The sequence below is a fragment of the Mercenaria mercenaria genome, chromosome 7 (genome assembly GCF_021730395.1).
Source record: "Mercenaria mercenaria strain notata chromosome 7, MADL_Memer_1, whole genome shotgun sequence".
NCBI lineage: Eukaryota > Metazoa > Mollusca > Bivalvia > Venerida > Veneridae > Mercenaria > Mercenaria mercenaria.
In genome coordinates, this window is record NC_069367.1 from 80,244,661 (window position 1) to 80,259,848 (window position 15,188).

The 15,188-nt window shown below is 35.2% G+C and overlaps 1 protein-coding gene across 3 annotated transcripts in view; it reads left to right on the top strand.

Annotated features, from left to right (window-relative positions):
* Positions 1-9,245, top strand: part of LOC128558690 (uncharacterized) — an 83,942-nt gene extending 74,697 nt beyond the window's left edge. Inside the window, exons 8-9 of one of the 3 annotated variants that reach the window (XM_053548760.1) lie at positions 6,880-7,002; positions 7,400-9,245. In XM_053548760.1, coding sequence (XP_053404735.1) covers positions 6,880-6,921 — 42 coding nt within the window. In that variant the 3' untranslated portion in view covers positions 6,922-7,002; positions 7,400-9,245. Of the gene's footprint in view, positions 1-986; positions 1,247-6,879; positions 7,003-7,399 lie in introns of those variants that run through there. The other 2 variants (XM_053548763.1, XM_053548762.1) reach the window with 2 other exon arrangements.
* Positions 9,246-15,188: the final 5,943 nt, after the last annotated feature.

Below are 15,188 nucleotides of genomic sequence, written 5' to 3' on the forward strand. Positions count from 1 at the left end.
TTTTAGCAGGGGCCTCAGGAAAACTGGAATAGTGAAAAAACGGTACGGATGGCACATATATTTGAGCTTATTTTCAGATTTTACAGTGTTACTGGAGTATGGAACAGTGTAGCAGTTGGGGCTATCATTTGCAGGGAACTTTCTGCACCGATTTGAAAATTGGCAAATTTAGCTTTTTTCGACATCAGTTTCCGCGACCGGAAGAGCACAAAATTCAGGTCTTGTAAACAGAAAACTAGATATTAGAGATGTATTGCAGATGGTTTGTAACGACAGACATACAGTGATGTTAATGTTGCAATATCTTTATTTCAGGTATGTGGTTACAGACTTTTGTGTGAGGTGTTGAAAGTTAGGTAGGCAACTCTAGGCCGAGAAGCTCAGAAAACTGTTTACTGCCTCCTTAATTAAGGAGGCAGTAAACAGTTTTCAGCTGTTAGTGTCGAATTGTCCAGGGTCAAATTTACAAATAAGAGGCAATTTACGGAATGAAGTGCATATTTGAACTTCTAAATAATAATAATTGCTAGAATTGAAGTTCCAGCGGCTAGAATTGAGTTGCACTTATTTAAAGAAAATCAGATGAGTAGCCTTGATCTTGATAGTATGACGTAATGACTTGCAGGAGCGTATACATGCTTCCTCTGAGCTAGCTTAAAGTGGGGTTGTCATTTTAGCAGGGGCCTCAGGAAAACTGGAATAGTGAAAAAACGGTACGGATGGCACATATATTTGAGCTTATTTTCAGATTTTACAGTGTTACTGGAGTATGGAACAGTGTAGCAGTTGGGGCTATCATTTGCAGGGAACTTTCTGCAGCGATTTGAAAATTGGCAAATTTAGCTTTTTTCGACATCAGTTTCCGCGACCGGGAGAGCACAAAATTCAGGTCTTGTAAACAGAAAACTAGATATTAGAGATGTATTGCAGATGGTTTGTATCGACAGACATACAGTGATGTTAATGTTGCAATATCTTTATTTCAGGTGTGTAGTTACAGACTTTTGTGTGAGGTTTTGAAAGTTAGGTAGGCGACTCTAGGCCGAGAAGCTCAGAAAACTGTTTACTGCCTCCTATACAGTTTGGTTCGAAATGGGGCGAGTACGAAAGTGCGAGTAGTCTGAGTAAGGTTGTCCCCCTTGTTGAATTTTGGGCGAACATTCCTGACACATGTGTGCAGATCTTTCGAAGCTTGCGCAAGGGTTTCTTTCTTACATGACATGCGTGCGGATGCCTAAAAGAGGTATTTTATACGTTAGCTTATAATTTACTTGCGGGGTCTCGTCGTGTTTTGAGGGAAATTGCTGTTATTCATTGTTAAAGTGTCATAGTATCAATTACGGACAGAATTGCATTTTTCGGATACAAACTAAGGTCTTTTGCATGACGATGGTGCTGCGTTATTTTGCTAAATAGTTGATTGTAAACTTGTTTAAGGGTTTTTTATGCAAGTTATGTAAGTAAGTAAGATATAATTCACAGATGTCAGGTATGAACTTGTTTGTAATACCTTTATTATACTGTATGTTTCAGTTCGACGTAGACAATTGCGATTAAAGCTGCTCGCCCGCAGAAATGTTTACGGATTCACAGCACTATATGGTTATGTAGGAAAAAGTAAAGCGTTGCAAACGGTTTATTATTTTTCCAATATAGCCATATAGAGCGGTGAATCCGTAAACCTGTTTTCATAAGACATTTTCTCAGAATGTTACGTAGATTTTCGCTTATTTTGTTGATCATGTCTTTTCATTTTACATTCTTGTTATAAAAATGTTGCTTTTATGAAATTGAATATTTTCGACCAAACTTAGGGCGAGCAGCTTTAAAAGTCTTCAGTAAAACTCTTGGTCGTTGTCATTGAGGAAGAAGCACTTACACTTGTAGAAAAAGTGTAAGTCTTTCATATTTGTTTTATAGAAAACGTTTCATGATGTTTCAATGTAAATTTGCTAGACCCAGACCTCTAGCTCCAAGGTCAAGGTTACACTTAGATGTCAAAGGTAATAAGGGTCTGTTTCGTGTTTGGTCCATAACTCTGCCATCGATAAAGGAATTTTGAAATAAGTTTGGCATAAATGTTCACCATAAAGAGACATGCACAAGACCCAGACCCTTTGCTCTTAGGTCAAGGTCACACTTAGAGGTCAAAGGTTAACAGAGTCCTGTGTCCGGTCAGTAACTCTGCCATCCATGAAAGGATTTTTAGATAACTTGGCGTAAATGTTCACGGTAATGAAACGACGTGCCATGCGCAAGACCAAGCCCCTAGCTCTAAGGTCAGTGTCACACTTAGAGGCCAAAATCAGATACAAAAATGACTTTGTCCGGAGCTTTTCTTCTTCATGCATGGAGGGATTTTGATGTAGAATGGCAAAAATATGGAGTGTAATGCGCAAGAACCAGGCCCCTAATTTAGAATTACCTTCCTTTACTCTTACTGTAAATAGCTATTATTGCAACTAGTTTATTATTAGCCATAGGGGAAATGGGACCACTTTTCTGTAGTACAACACGCATGTTACATTCAATTTTAGATGTATTTTGGCTACCTGATAAGGACTTTTGTGTGGACTTAGATATTTTTGTCACTATAAATAATATATATATGGTAACTTTTTATAATTGACCGTAGGGAAAAATCAATTCTGTGTTACTTTCAAATTTTAGGTGTATTTTAAGGTACCTCTTCGTGGTAAGGACTTTTTGTGGACTTAAAAGGGCAAAACTTACATCCCTTTGTTGCTACTATGAAACGATTATTCTTGAAACTTTTTATCCTGGTTGTTAGAATTGAATATGTCATTGTTTTGGCTTACTGTCTACCAAAGATAGTTTTGTACAGAAAATGTTTAATTGTAACATCTACATGACGGGCATATATTTAACATCCTGGCACTCTTGTTATATTTTGTTCATGCCAAGATGCTGTATTGGAATACAGTATTTGTAATGAAAATTTCCTTAGGCGGGGGACGTTGCTAACTCTGTTACAAATTCTTTTTTCTTTTTTTTTGTTGAGTTGTTGCCCTATTTGACCTCGAACTAATTCATCACATCGTAAACTTAAATCCTACAGATCCATGTAACTGAATTGAAACTTGGTATACATCAACAGCATGAAGTAAATATGTACATTTTGCCCTGATTTTTATGGTCGATTATTTTGTCTGGAGTTGTGGCCCTTCTTTAACGACGAATGACAAATACAATGTAGTTTCCTACATTTCTCTTCATTTCAAATAAAACTTGTTAAGCATCATAGACATGCGCATTTGTTTTGTGTTCAGTTGTTTAAGTTATATATATTTTTTACTTAGTAACATTATTGAGCCGTCATTATACTAAATTATTGAATGAAACATTTTTTATTGACACCATTCTAGTTCGCTTTGCAACCTCCGTGAAGGAATATTGTCAAACTGTACCGATAAGGAGAAGAGTTTGCTTCCTTTTGTAGCACAACTTTCTATGCATAGTTGTGTATTGATCATAATTATATATAATACTTTTATTTGTGTGAACATGCATGCATTTGTTATACTGCAAAATAAAACAGTCATTATTAATTACTTATACTGTTGTCCCTTTCATCCTTTTTACCGTTAATAGCACAGTCATTCACAGAAGATGCTGTATACTAACACATTTTGTTGTAAATATGTTCTACTTAATTATTTAATATAAAAAAGTTAATCTTGGAATTTGTGTAAACAGAAGTCCTTCATCCGTTTGTCTATCATCAGTCTTATACAGAAATGCAAAGTATCACAAGTTCACAATGAGGAACACAGATAGGCATTCACACAAAAAGTACTTCCAGTTTCAGTTGGCTGTATTTTTTATAAACGATTTCGTGAATTATTGACAGTACTTGTTTATTAAAGCACTCGATGAATATGTACATTATGTAGGAAAGAGCGTAACAATAAATGATATTGGTTCCACAGACGTATCCTGATATGTTTTCAAAACATTCTGAGATAAGCCCGAAGGCCTTGAAAAGTCGTCCAAAGTAATGCATATGTTTTAGCCTTTGATTGTCCTATACTCATCAAGGTTGCGCCCAACTAATTTGGCAATAGTATTTTCTCAAAACTGAGACCAAAAATCCATCAGGTGCCACCATTACCTTCTTCTAAACTGTTGCCTCGCTGCATCAAATGAAGGTATTTCTGGATCCGGACTAGCCAGGGAAGCCGTTGATAATAATTGTGCTTTGTCAGAAAAAATCTTACCTACATTAAAGATCCCGCTTAATTTGCGCTAATTAGTGTTAATTGGCATTCATCGAGTTTCTGATATTGTCAATTTGCAGGTAGAAAAAAAAGTTAGAAATTGTCAGACTGGATTCCCAGGATAGATCCGGACCTGCCATTAAGTATGATTAAGACCTTAAAGGTTGATGTCGGACGAGGGATCTAGCAAAGTTTTACAACATTTCAGCATATCAACGACGTCGGCAGAGATCACGAAGTTGTTCTGTTGTCAGGCTTAAGATACAGGCATAGTTAAATTCCAAAACGACGGCCGTTTTTGGCATATTAACATTTATTTGATACAATAGAGCTCCACCAGGTTTGAATAGTTAAAATGGCCGCGATATGAATTTTGTACAGTAATCATTTCTGCGTACAGACTGAAGGCGCCACTCCCTCACACACAAAAAAATAGTCGGAGCATAGGTAATTTGTCTTATGTTCTTGGTAAAATAATTGCAAAATATACATTTTTCCTCGCTCGCTACGCTCGCATACATAATTTGTCTTTTATTCTGACTGAAGAACATAAAATGTGCGTTTTATTCTCGCTTGCTACGCTCGCATTGATAATTTATCTTTTGTTCTGGCTGAAAAATATGCATTTTTTTCTTGCTCGCTACGCTCGAAAACGTAATTTGTCCTCTGTTCTGGGTGAAACATAAACAAAATGCATTTTTTCTCTATCACACAGGTAATTATTAGTTTTTTGATGAAAAATATGCATTTTTTTCTCGCTCGCTATGCTCGCACAGTTGAAATCTGACAAAGTTTGCATGAGCTCCTATAAAACTCTTTACAATTTTTGTTAGTCCTACGTAAACCCGCCCCATAAAAATCCTCATGAAACGGGCTAAGAAATTCCGAGATACTCGCGCAAGAATAAGTCTGACAATTCATAAGACATGACTATAATTAGCATGTTATTTGTGTTGATTTCGTCACAAAACCTGTCCTTTGTCAATAACAAATAAAGTACCACAGAACGCCCAGAATGCATCAGATGGTTCCATTATTTTTATAGATTTCCGGAGGATCATGCCCGGGCTCCCCCCCCCCCCCTATTTGCTGTACACTACAAATCTTTTACGCCCCCTCTTACACCAAATCCTGTAACCGCCCCTGGTTACAATGACAAGTCTGGTAGTTGAATTATTCAAAAGAGGTAATGGAAGTAAGAATTTTTTACAAAGTTTGGTACGCTTTTATCATATTAAATAAACCGTTTGAAAAAAGTAAGATAGTCCGATGAAGCAGATAATTTAGATTTCATTTCAGGTTGTAGAATATTTTGAGAGAAAAAAACAACAGCAAAAAACTGTTGATTATTCTTGGAATACTTTTTGACTGTACTATTAGAATAGTGTTATTGGATCTATAAAATCTGCCGAGAATGATAATCGGGATAAAGAACTCTCCCTTTAGGTAAACGGCGTGAAAAACTATCCTTTATTATATTTGGCGGGAATCGGACACGATTTCCCCGTGCAATGTTAATATTTATAGTAACTAAAAAGTAGTCCGTCATGTCAACAAAGGACGATGAAAACAATCGTTTGAAGCATTCTAAAATATATTTTCAGTCGTAAATCGTCAGCCTTTTAAAAAAAGTTTGGGTAATTTAAAGGGTGGCAAGAACTAGATACATGTTTTGTCTGTCTATTAATACATTTTTAATGGACTCCGCATGTATTTTGAAGCAGCCCTTGATTTTGAAAAACATGACCAATTTTCTTATCAAATTCGTCATCGTACGACTTATGAAAGAGTCGTAGTCGTAGTTTGATTATCTGGTCATACACTTCGTTCAAAGACGAATTCATTGGTGTATACTTTTTATAACTTTTGTTCAGTAACAAACCCTCCAATCTAAATTATTTAGACCCAATATTTTTCCGATAGAATGAACCTTAAGTGGTTCTCTACACTGTCAGGAAAGTCAGTCAGTTTTGATAGAGACAATGTACTGAATATTGTCAAACGAAAATAAAATAGAATGCGTCCAAGGAATGGTATTCGTGGTCTCAAGTTGATCCATGACGAAGCTGTGGCTCACAAAAAGCCGTCGTTTAAAAGCTAGGTCCTTGTAAGTTTTATCCTATTTAAACAAGGGGCATGTTTTAGGGATAGTGCTATACCCAAATAAATCTTGTTCAAGCTCTTTTTGTTGCAAACATCTACTTCAAGCAATTTCTGTTGCAAACTTATTCTGAAAAAATAGTGTCCAACTATCAGAGGATGTTTATTGTGCAACTCGTGAACATTTCTTTTCTGTTTAGGGTCGTACATTTTTATAGCATCAAATGGCCCTTTGATATTTTAATATAACTGTTGATAAAAAAACCTTATCATGTTTTCACGAAACCTGGCAGGATTAAGGTTAGTGTTCCTACATAATTTTAACATCTTACCTGTTTATAGGTTATAGAACGTCTACGTTCCCGCATAGGGTTTAACGTCAACGGCAGATAGATTCAGTTGTCTAGATTGCAAGCAGAAATAAAACTTATTATATAAACTTTCGGAGACATTGTCTATAGGTACATTTTGTCTTTTTGATCTTGTCCGCCTTTACACACTATACAGACAAGGGCTTTAACATGCAGTTGTTCTCTTTCAGATCTTTTCAGGTCTAGATGCTATGAACATCAGACGCTACTAGTATTATGACCCGAGAGCATGAACATGGATCTGCATTAGTTGAACAAACTACGCTAACACGTATATCAGAAATAACCATTAGGTAAGTGTTATTGGTATCAAAGACAATTTATAAAGTTTTGTAAGCCTTTCTTATTTTCTATTCCTATTCTGAACCAACAATTTTAGCAACCTACAGTTTTTTGCGTAATATTATAGTACACACAAGCAGTGTTGTTACCAACCAGTAATGAAAAGAAAATTAATTGCAGTGTAGTGCCATAATACAGAAGACATATAAGTATTGCTACAGAAATGAATGGCAAGTACAAACATTGAAATGCCGTTTACTTGCAAAAATTATTTTAATTGTTAGAAACAAAACAAAAGCGTCAAGTGCAACGGTTTATAATGTTTTATGTTCAGTTCTTTATATTATATTAATTTTGCATTACATTGCAATATATTACACAAATTACCAGTGTTACTTTTTATTGCAGAGATCACGAGTTTAACCGAAGGAAAGGAAGCGTACCAAAGTATGGAACATTAAGAAAATTAAATGATATACCAAGAGGTGTTCAATCAGTTAGGTCACATTACAGAGTTGACGAGTCCACTAAGACTATATTTTGAGCGAACTCACAAAGTAAAATACAGCGCAACAGTTACGCTGTATACAGTGGATTGAAATTGATAAACTATAACAAGAAAATGTTCGACTGCGATTAAATCAGACTTCTCTGTAAATGAACAAACATAATGATGATGTTTTCTGTTGATTGCCACCATAAATTTAAATGCCAACTCTACTGTTTTCAATTTTTCCTTAATAAAGTTGCTTGTGTCCAAGATTACATCTTTTTGGATACCGTGCAACTTGGGTTTTGCCTTTTCCGAAGTTGTATGTGATACTTCTTCTTTCTGTTTAAAACCATTCAATTTTCCAATCAGAAACTTTAAACGACAAAATTAAGCACGTGATAAAATGATGGGAACTACATTCATGTTTCAGCAGATGTTACACTGTAACATAGATGAGTTAAACATTTTATCTCAGTTTTACTCTCATTGTACACTGTCCATGTGTTTTAGTGTTAGTATCGAATTAGTTATTGTTTTGATACACAGAAGTATGACATAAGATATTCAAAGATGACGATTTATGTTTCAGAAACAAAATATGAACTATGCCGCATGTCCGTAAAGGGTTATTTTACATGTATCTTATCACCAACACTCAATAGCCTTGTTTCGTATTATGATCATGTTATATCGACACAAGATTGCGCAGGTTATAACTTCTAATGAGTTCAAAACATTTTATATAATAATCATATCTTAAGACTGGGATATATTTTTGTACATTTAATCTAGAAATGAAACACAACGTATGTATTTATGTCATTATGTTATTACATCACTGTTGTATATAAATATTTTTTTCTATCAAAACTACATGTACTAATATTTTACGAAAAACAGTTTTTATGAACAAATCATGAATCCTGATAGTTTGTTGTTTCATGTGACGACAAATGACGTTGAAGCACAAACCATGAACGAAATTTCTTTTCGCAAATACCACATTCCTGAGGAGAATTCCCATCGCTGGTCTCAGTCTTGCGTTTTTGCCTGAAAAATAAATTGAATAAGGAAATACAATACTGTAGATTTCAGATCGATTGAAATTAAAACACAAGTTTGCTATATATTAGTTCAATCATAATATTTCTTTTATGTAAAATATCTTTAACAAAATTTCTGTCAGTTATAAATACAGGTCAATGGAGATAGGAACTTAGAATTTGAACTTGTCAGATTACACGGTTTGCATTAAAGACACTGATTCTGGTATGCCAGGTATGTGGCCTATGGTGATGATAAGGTCTGCGTATTGGCGGTAAGGGCCAATACACAAGTAGGAGATGAATTTCACTATCTTTTTATTTGCCAAAAGTTTGTTAATGAAAGAAAAAAGTATTTGAAACGCTATTTCTATGTTAATCCGAACTTTTTCAAATTGGAAGAATTGTTTTCTAGCACAAATATAACTGTACTGAACAAATTAAGTATATTTGTCGATGTAATTATTAAGAACTTTTTACGCTAATATATTTATTGGAACATTGCTAGAACACATACATTATCATCATTTGATCTGCTTTGTAGTATCACATACATTTATCAGACTGCTATATATATATTATGTTTGTCGTTCTCCATTGAACTGCAATTTGTTAATATGATATGCCGCCATTACCCACTGTATAACAATGAAAATGATGCTTATGTTGTTTACTTGATGTAAACCTAAGTTGGAAAATAAAGTTTGAAAGTTTGAAAGTCTGGACCATTGATAGACTTGCTTCTGTTTATCATAATAAGCTACTGTATAGCTACTGTACAGTAAATAAATTGCAGGTGATATTTCTCACCTTTATAGCAAATCAGTTCTCACCTTTATAACGAATTTAGAAAGCTTGATTGAATTAGGGCTAAATAAACAAAGTGATAAGATACAACAGTGTTTTTATCATATTTTTAATAAATCAAGTTTTTTAACAATTACATCTCATCATTGCTGGGGTTTTTCTTATCAAAAATATAAAAAAAAATGCATTCAGGCACATAGCTTTTATAATAATAAATTATGTGTATTTTGAACAATGATATCCCTTTATTGCTGGATTTTATTATACATAAAAGAAACGTTATTTAGACAACACAAGGGGAATTAAGCATTTTAATATATAAAATCCTTCTGTCCATATTCCTTTTTTTATCTATTAAAAATGCAACTGAACGCTTCTTTAACTTCTAATAAAATCCAGCAATTATCTTTCTTTCTGTTTTTATTTTGTTATTTTTGATAAAAAGATCATAATCATTGAATAAACAAACTTGTAATTTCTCTTATTAAGTTTTAAATAATTATTTTATTGATTATAAAAAAAAGGTGAGAGTTTCCTAAAAGGAGTGAGAATTGCTTTGCTATAAGAGTTATAATTTAATTGGCCAGGACATTACTCAACATGACTGAGCAATCAAAATTAGTATATTATCAATTAAAATAATTTTGTGTACATTCTGAAAAAAAAAAAAAAAAAAAAAAAAAGCATTTCAATCAATAAAATGCAAAACACAGGAAATAACCAATTTATCTGTAGGCAATAAAATTTATAATTCTCTGACAATAATTAGGCTACATGTCAAGTCTACAGGGGTTTTATGGACCCTTATCAGACTGGACCAGACAGGATCTTGTATATTGGGGATTAAAATGTCTGGTATTTGGGGGAGTCACTTATATAGGAGATTTTCTTTGCCTTTAAGTAATTTCTTGGGCTAGATACACACAAGACTATTGCACACCATAGCAAAACATCGACCATATTATTTCTCTGATCTTCCAAAATCACAAAAAGCTAAAAATAAGTCTCTGTTTTGTGCCCAAACGTCGTTATACGTGATTAGAAATAGAATTATGAAATGTCGAGCTATCTGCTGCAACTTTGAGGAAATTCATGATTTGCTTTTCAGCCAGTTTCGCAGTAAACATTCTCAGATAGTTGGACACTATTTTTCAGAATAAGTTTGCAACAGAAATTGCTTGAAGTACAAGTTTGCAACAAAAAAGAGCTTGCACAAGATTTATTTGGGTATAGCACTGTCCCTAAAACATGCAGAGCCAAACGTTTATAGAATTCTTCACAATTAGTTGTTTTGTCTCGTTTAAGGGCCCCAAAACAGGCTAGTTTGATCATTAGAATGTAAAGAACGGCAAGAAACGACGCAATTCAAATATCAAAACATGAACACGACCATTTTATAACTTCAATAACTTCGAGAATTCGATATCTACAACGCTGAAACGCAAAACCGAGTGTGACGTAGACATAGAACTGATGCATGCACATATCCATAGAGTCCAAAATACCATAGAAACCCGCTTACCTGATAAAAAAACAAGCGAACACGCGATGATGTGGTGGACGGATAGCTCAGTGGTTTGCACACTGGCCTTCCAATCCTGAGGTCGGGGGTTCGATCCCCGGCAGCTACTCGGGAATTTTCAGAAACGCTTTTCAGTGTTTCCCACCCAACTAGAGGTGTACTGGTCAGGAACCCAGGCAATCCTTGCGTGTATCAGTGCTATACACTGGGCACGTTAAAGAACCAGGCTGTCTATTCGCAACGAGCTAGGCTAAGTTAGCCGGACAAGCCTGTATCTGATTTCTGGGGGCTTTGTCTCACTCTGTCCCTCTGGTCAGATCGCTCTGTGTCTGTACTAGTAGAGGATGAATTATGCGCCCTGTGTGGCTGCATTTGAACTATGTAAAGCGCCTTTGAACGTGAAATTGATCATGAAAAGGGTATAATAATAATAATAATAATAATAATAATTTCAGAAAATATCCGCCATTTTGTAAGTTTGCAATCATTTCGCCCGCTTGAACCAAGTGTGTAACCACTTCACGTCCTGCCCCTTGTTAAAGGCTGAGGAAGATGCTGGCTTGGAACAAAATGTATCGAATGATTGGATTTCTCGATTGAAATCAAGGGCGAATACTTAGAAGGGATAAGGTAAATTTGAAGTCTCTCCCCGATTGATTACCGTATTCCAGCAAGATTGTCATAACTTTTAGAATGGCGCTCGTAAAACAAACAAGAGAAAAACGGCTGTGTTTATACTTCTTGAAAATAGGTTCGTATTCCATATTAAGTTTTGATGATAAAAATTCTTAATGCCTTATGGTATTGCAAAAGAAAAGTACATTGTCTCTTACTACAGATTTACAATAGAGTTCGAAACAATAAACTATTAAATTTGTTAGAATAAGTAATGACAAAACAATGAATGCAAGTACGGGTATAATTATTTTTGAAAGCATATATTAAACTGTCTGTCGGAAATAACTTGTTTTATTGGCTATTTTCTTGGCATTTTGATTAGTTTGTTTTATGTGTATAATTAACCCATCAAGACTTTTTGCGGCTTTTATAACGATAAACATTGGTAGATATTATACATTAGACAGTAAGGTAATTTACTGAAGTTTTCATGAAAAAGTTAAAATTTCAGAATCTTTGAAAGATCGTAATGATTTTAAGGTTAAAACCCACGATCGATTACGGCGCCCGAATATATGTGGTCATTATCAACAGCACGAATGTCATCTAGCATGGGGTGCCAAATGATTTTTGCCAGCATGGGTAAAATCGCAGACAATCCCAGTCTGCTCTATAAGAAATGTCTATATTCATATCAATATTGATGTAATAAATAATCAGTGTAACTATGCCTAATAGTTTGAGTCATTACTTTTCGAAAAGTACTAGAAATAATTAAATTGCGTATGAATGTCAACTAATCAAATAATAATAATAATAATATATTATCTTCGTATATCTATTTATCAGTAAAGAGAAAACAACAGTTTCAAAAAGCAAAAGCAAATGTGTTTCGACAAAATTCTTCCAGCATAAGCGATCGTCCCTCCAAAGAAAGAAGTTAAATGACATTATACTTTAGCAACAATGACAGTGCTATGAAGTATATCTAACATACGTACTTGTACATGTACAATTCTAAGTATATCTAACATACGTACTTGTACATGTACATATCTAAGTATATCTAACAAACGTACTTGTACATGTACATATCTATGAACAAAGTGACACAAAATACAAATGTAGACATCTTGGATACAGTACCATTCTTCTCCCCCTTCCCCCCCCCCCCCCCCCCCCCCCGTCTTTCCCACCAACAGTCACTGGTAAAATTATGTTGACATGTACATATTCTAATTGACTGTGGCATAGTAGATTACTTATAATGTGCAGTTTACAATTATTTCAGTGTCTGGTAGAATTGAAACGGTTCAAGTGTGCCACTGCCAAATAGAAGTAACTCTTGAATAGCCACGGTTATAAGCAGGATTTTCCCTAGGAGTAAGATTAAGAAAGCATTTGAAAAGGTCATCATTACTAACATCAAGTTACTTAACTAATTTCCCGTATGTGTAGTAACATTTCTTTGAGTATCAACGCTTTACTTAAACATTTCTTTTGTTCTCAGACAAAAAAAAAGAAGTGTATATATGGTTTAGACAACTATGTACGAAAATCCATAATTTACACATATGCATGTTTGGTATCGAATTAAAGTTTAGATGATGGTCCGTATGATGGCTTCGTGTGCCATGCAGAAAAAAAAACATTTAAAAGGTAGAGGTCACTTTAAACTCGCAGATTTGAATGAAAGTAACCATGACACTGTAGGATAAGTTTACCACAGCGCTTTTCTCCTAAAGTTAGCTAATGTCTAGTGTGACCACCTCTTCGACGTATAAGATCTCACTGACCTAACGTAACGTCTGATGACCTCATTTGGCATCCAGTTCCATTCAAACAGAAATGCATTTTCAAGATCTTGCAGGCTGTTTAAATCGTGATTTTATTTCTGACTTTCATCCTCAAAAGATCTCAAATATACTCCATATGGTTACAAACTTCGGCATATGCGGTCCATGGCAAAACATTTTTGATTTGGCCTGCAAAAAATCCGCTTGTATGAGCAGCTACATTGGAACTTGGGTTATCATGCAGTGGAACTTGACGCAATCCCCCCTGATGACAACAAGATTAGTTTTTCTTCCTCCCATAATTTCATCCCAGTCAATGACAGTCCGATTGGCGTAGCTTCCTAAAGTCACGTTAGACACGTGCCAACACATTTTTCTTAAAAACAGAAAATATGAAATTGATTTAACTGCAATTAACATTAACCTTTTGTTTTATTTATTTCTTTTATTACTTGAAAATACGGTATGCAATAAAAAGAATCTGTCACTAGTTGAAGGTGCTGATGAAAATATCTGGCTCTCTCGGATAACTGTTTTGCGGTAACTCGGCAGAGCCACGTTACCGTCTGAACAGTTATATAGATAGTTCCGTCCGAGCCTTCAACCAGTGAAGGATTCATTTATTCTTAGACTGAGGTAAAGAAAAAATTTCGTTGGTAGACCTACCATGTCCGTACTATTTTAACGTATCGTCATGAGTGGTATTCAAATCACTCAGCTGTGAACGGACGTATTGATGTTTCATCAATATCGCGAGGATGCATGGATGGAATTAATAAAATAGATTTTCTAAAATATAAAGAATAAAGGTAATTATTAAGTTATTAAAAAGGGATCCAATATTGCAGCTACTCGGGAATTTTCAGAAACGCTTTTCAGTGTTTCCCACCCAACTAGAGGTGTACTGGTCAGGAACCCAGGCAATCCTTGCGTATATCAGTGCTATACACTGGGCACGTTAAAGAACCAGGCTGTCTATTCGCAATGAACTAGGCTAAGTTAGCCGGACAAGCCTGTATCTGATTTCTGACCTCTCTGTGAGGGGGCTTTGTCTCACTCTGTCCCTCTGGTCAGATCGCTCTGTGTCTGTACTAGTAGAGGATGAATTATGCGCCCTGTGTGGCTGCATTTGGACTATGTAAAGCGCCTTTGAACGTGAAATTGATCATGAAAAGGGCGCTATATAAATCTGGTATTATAATAATACAATATAATAATAATTAGCAACATGCTTTTGTGTAGCATCCAATCAGGTTGGCAAATTGTGTCAATTAAGTATTACAAGTATCTTTCACTGCTTGAAGGTGCAGACGGAAATTTCTGACTCGGGTAACTGTAGGCAGGACACCACATTGATGTTACTGGCATCAGGTATTCGGTTTATCAGTGTCCTGTACATGATACTCGGCACTATAAACTGGAAAAGTGTTGAGGATTTTCTATTTCCACATTTACCTAGCTCGGAAGTGCTGCTTGATAACATATTCATTGCTATTATACCGAAATAACGTTATTGAAGAAAGTGGATTATTTTAGGTATACACACACTAATATGGAAACTTTGTTCGCTTGTTTTGTGTTCGCCGTCTTTCAATAGTATTTCAGTTATGTAACAGCGAGCTGTAAACCTAACCAGTGTTCCTCCGATTCTCTGCAAGTAACACACACTAATATGGAAACTTTGTTCGCTTGTTTTGTGTTCGCCGTCTTTCAATAGTATTTCAGTTATGTAACAGCGAGCTGTAAACCTAACCAGTGTTCCTCCGATTCTCTGCAAGTAACTTCCAACTTCCCCACACGAAGACGATTTATTTTAGACCCAACGTCTTCTATGAAATCCGCGGTCACAGAGAACATACGCCCTGCAAGAGGATCGAACTCACAATCCAGAGATCCGTAGATCTGCGCTATCCTTATT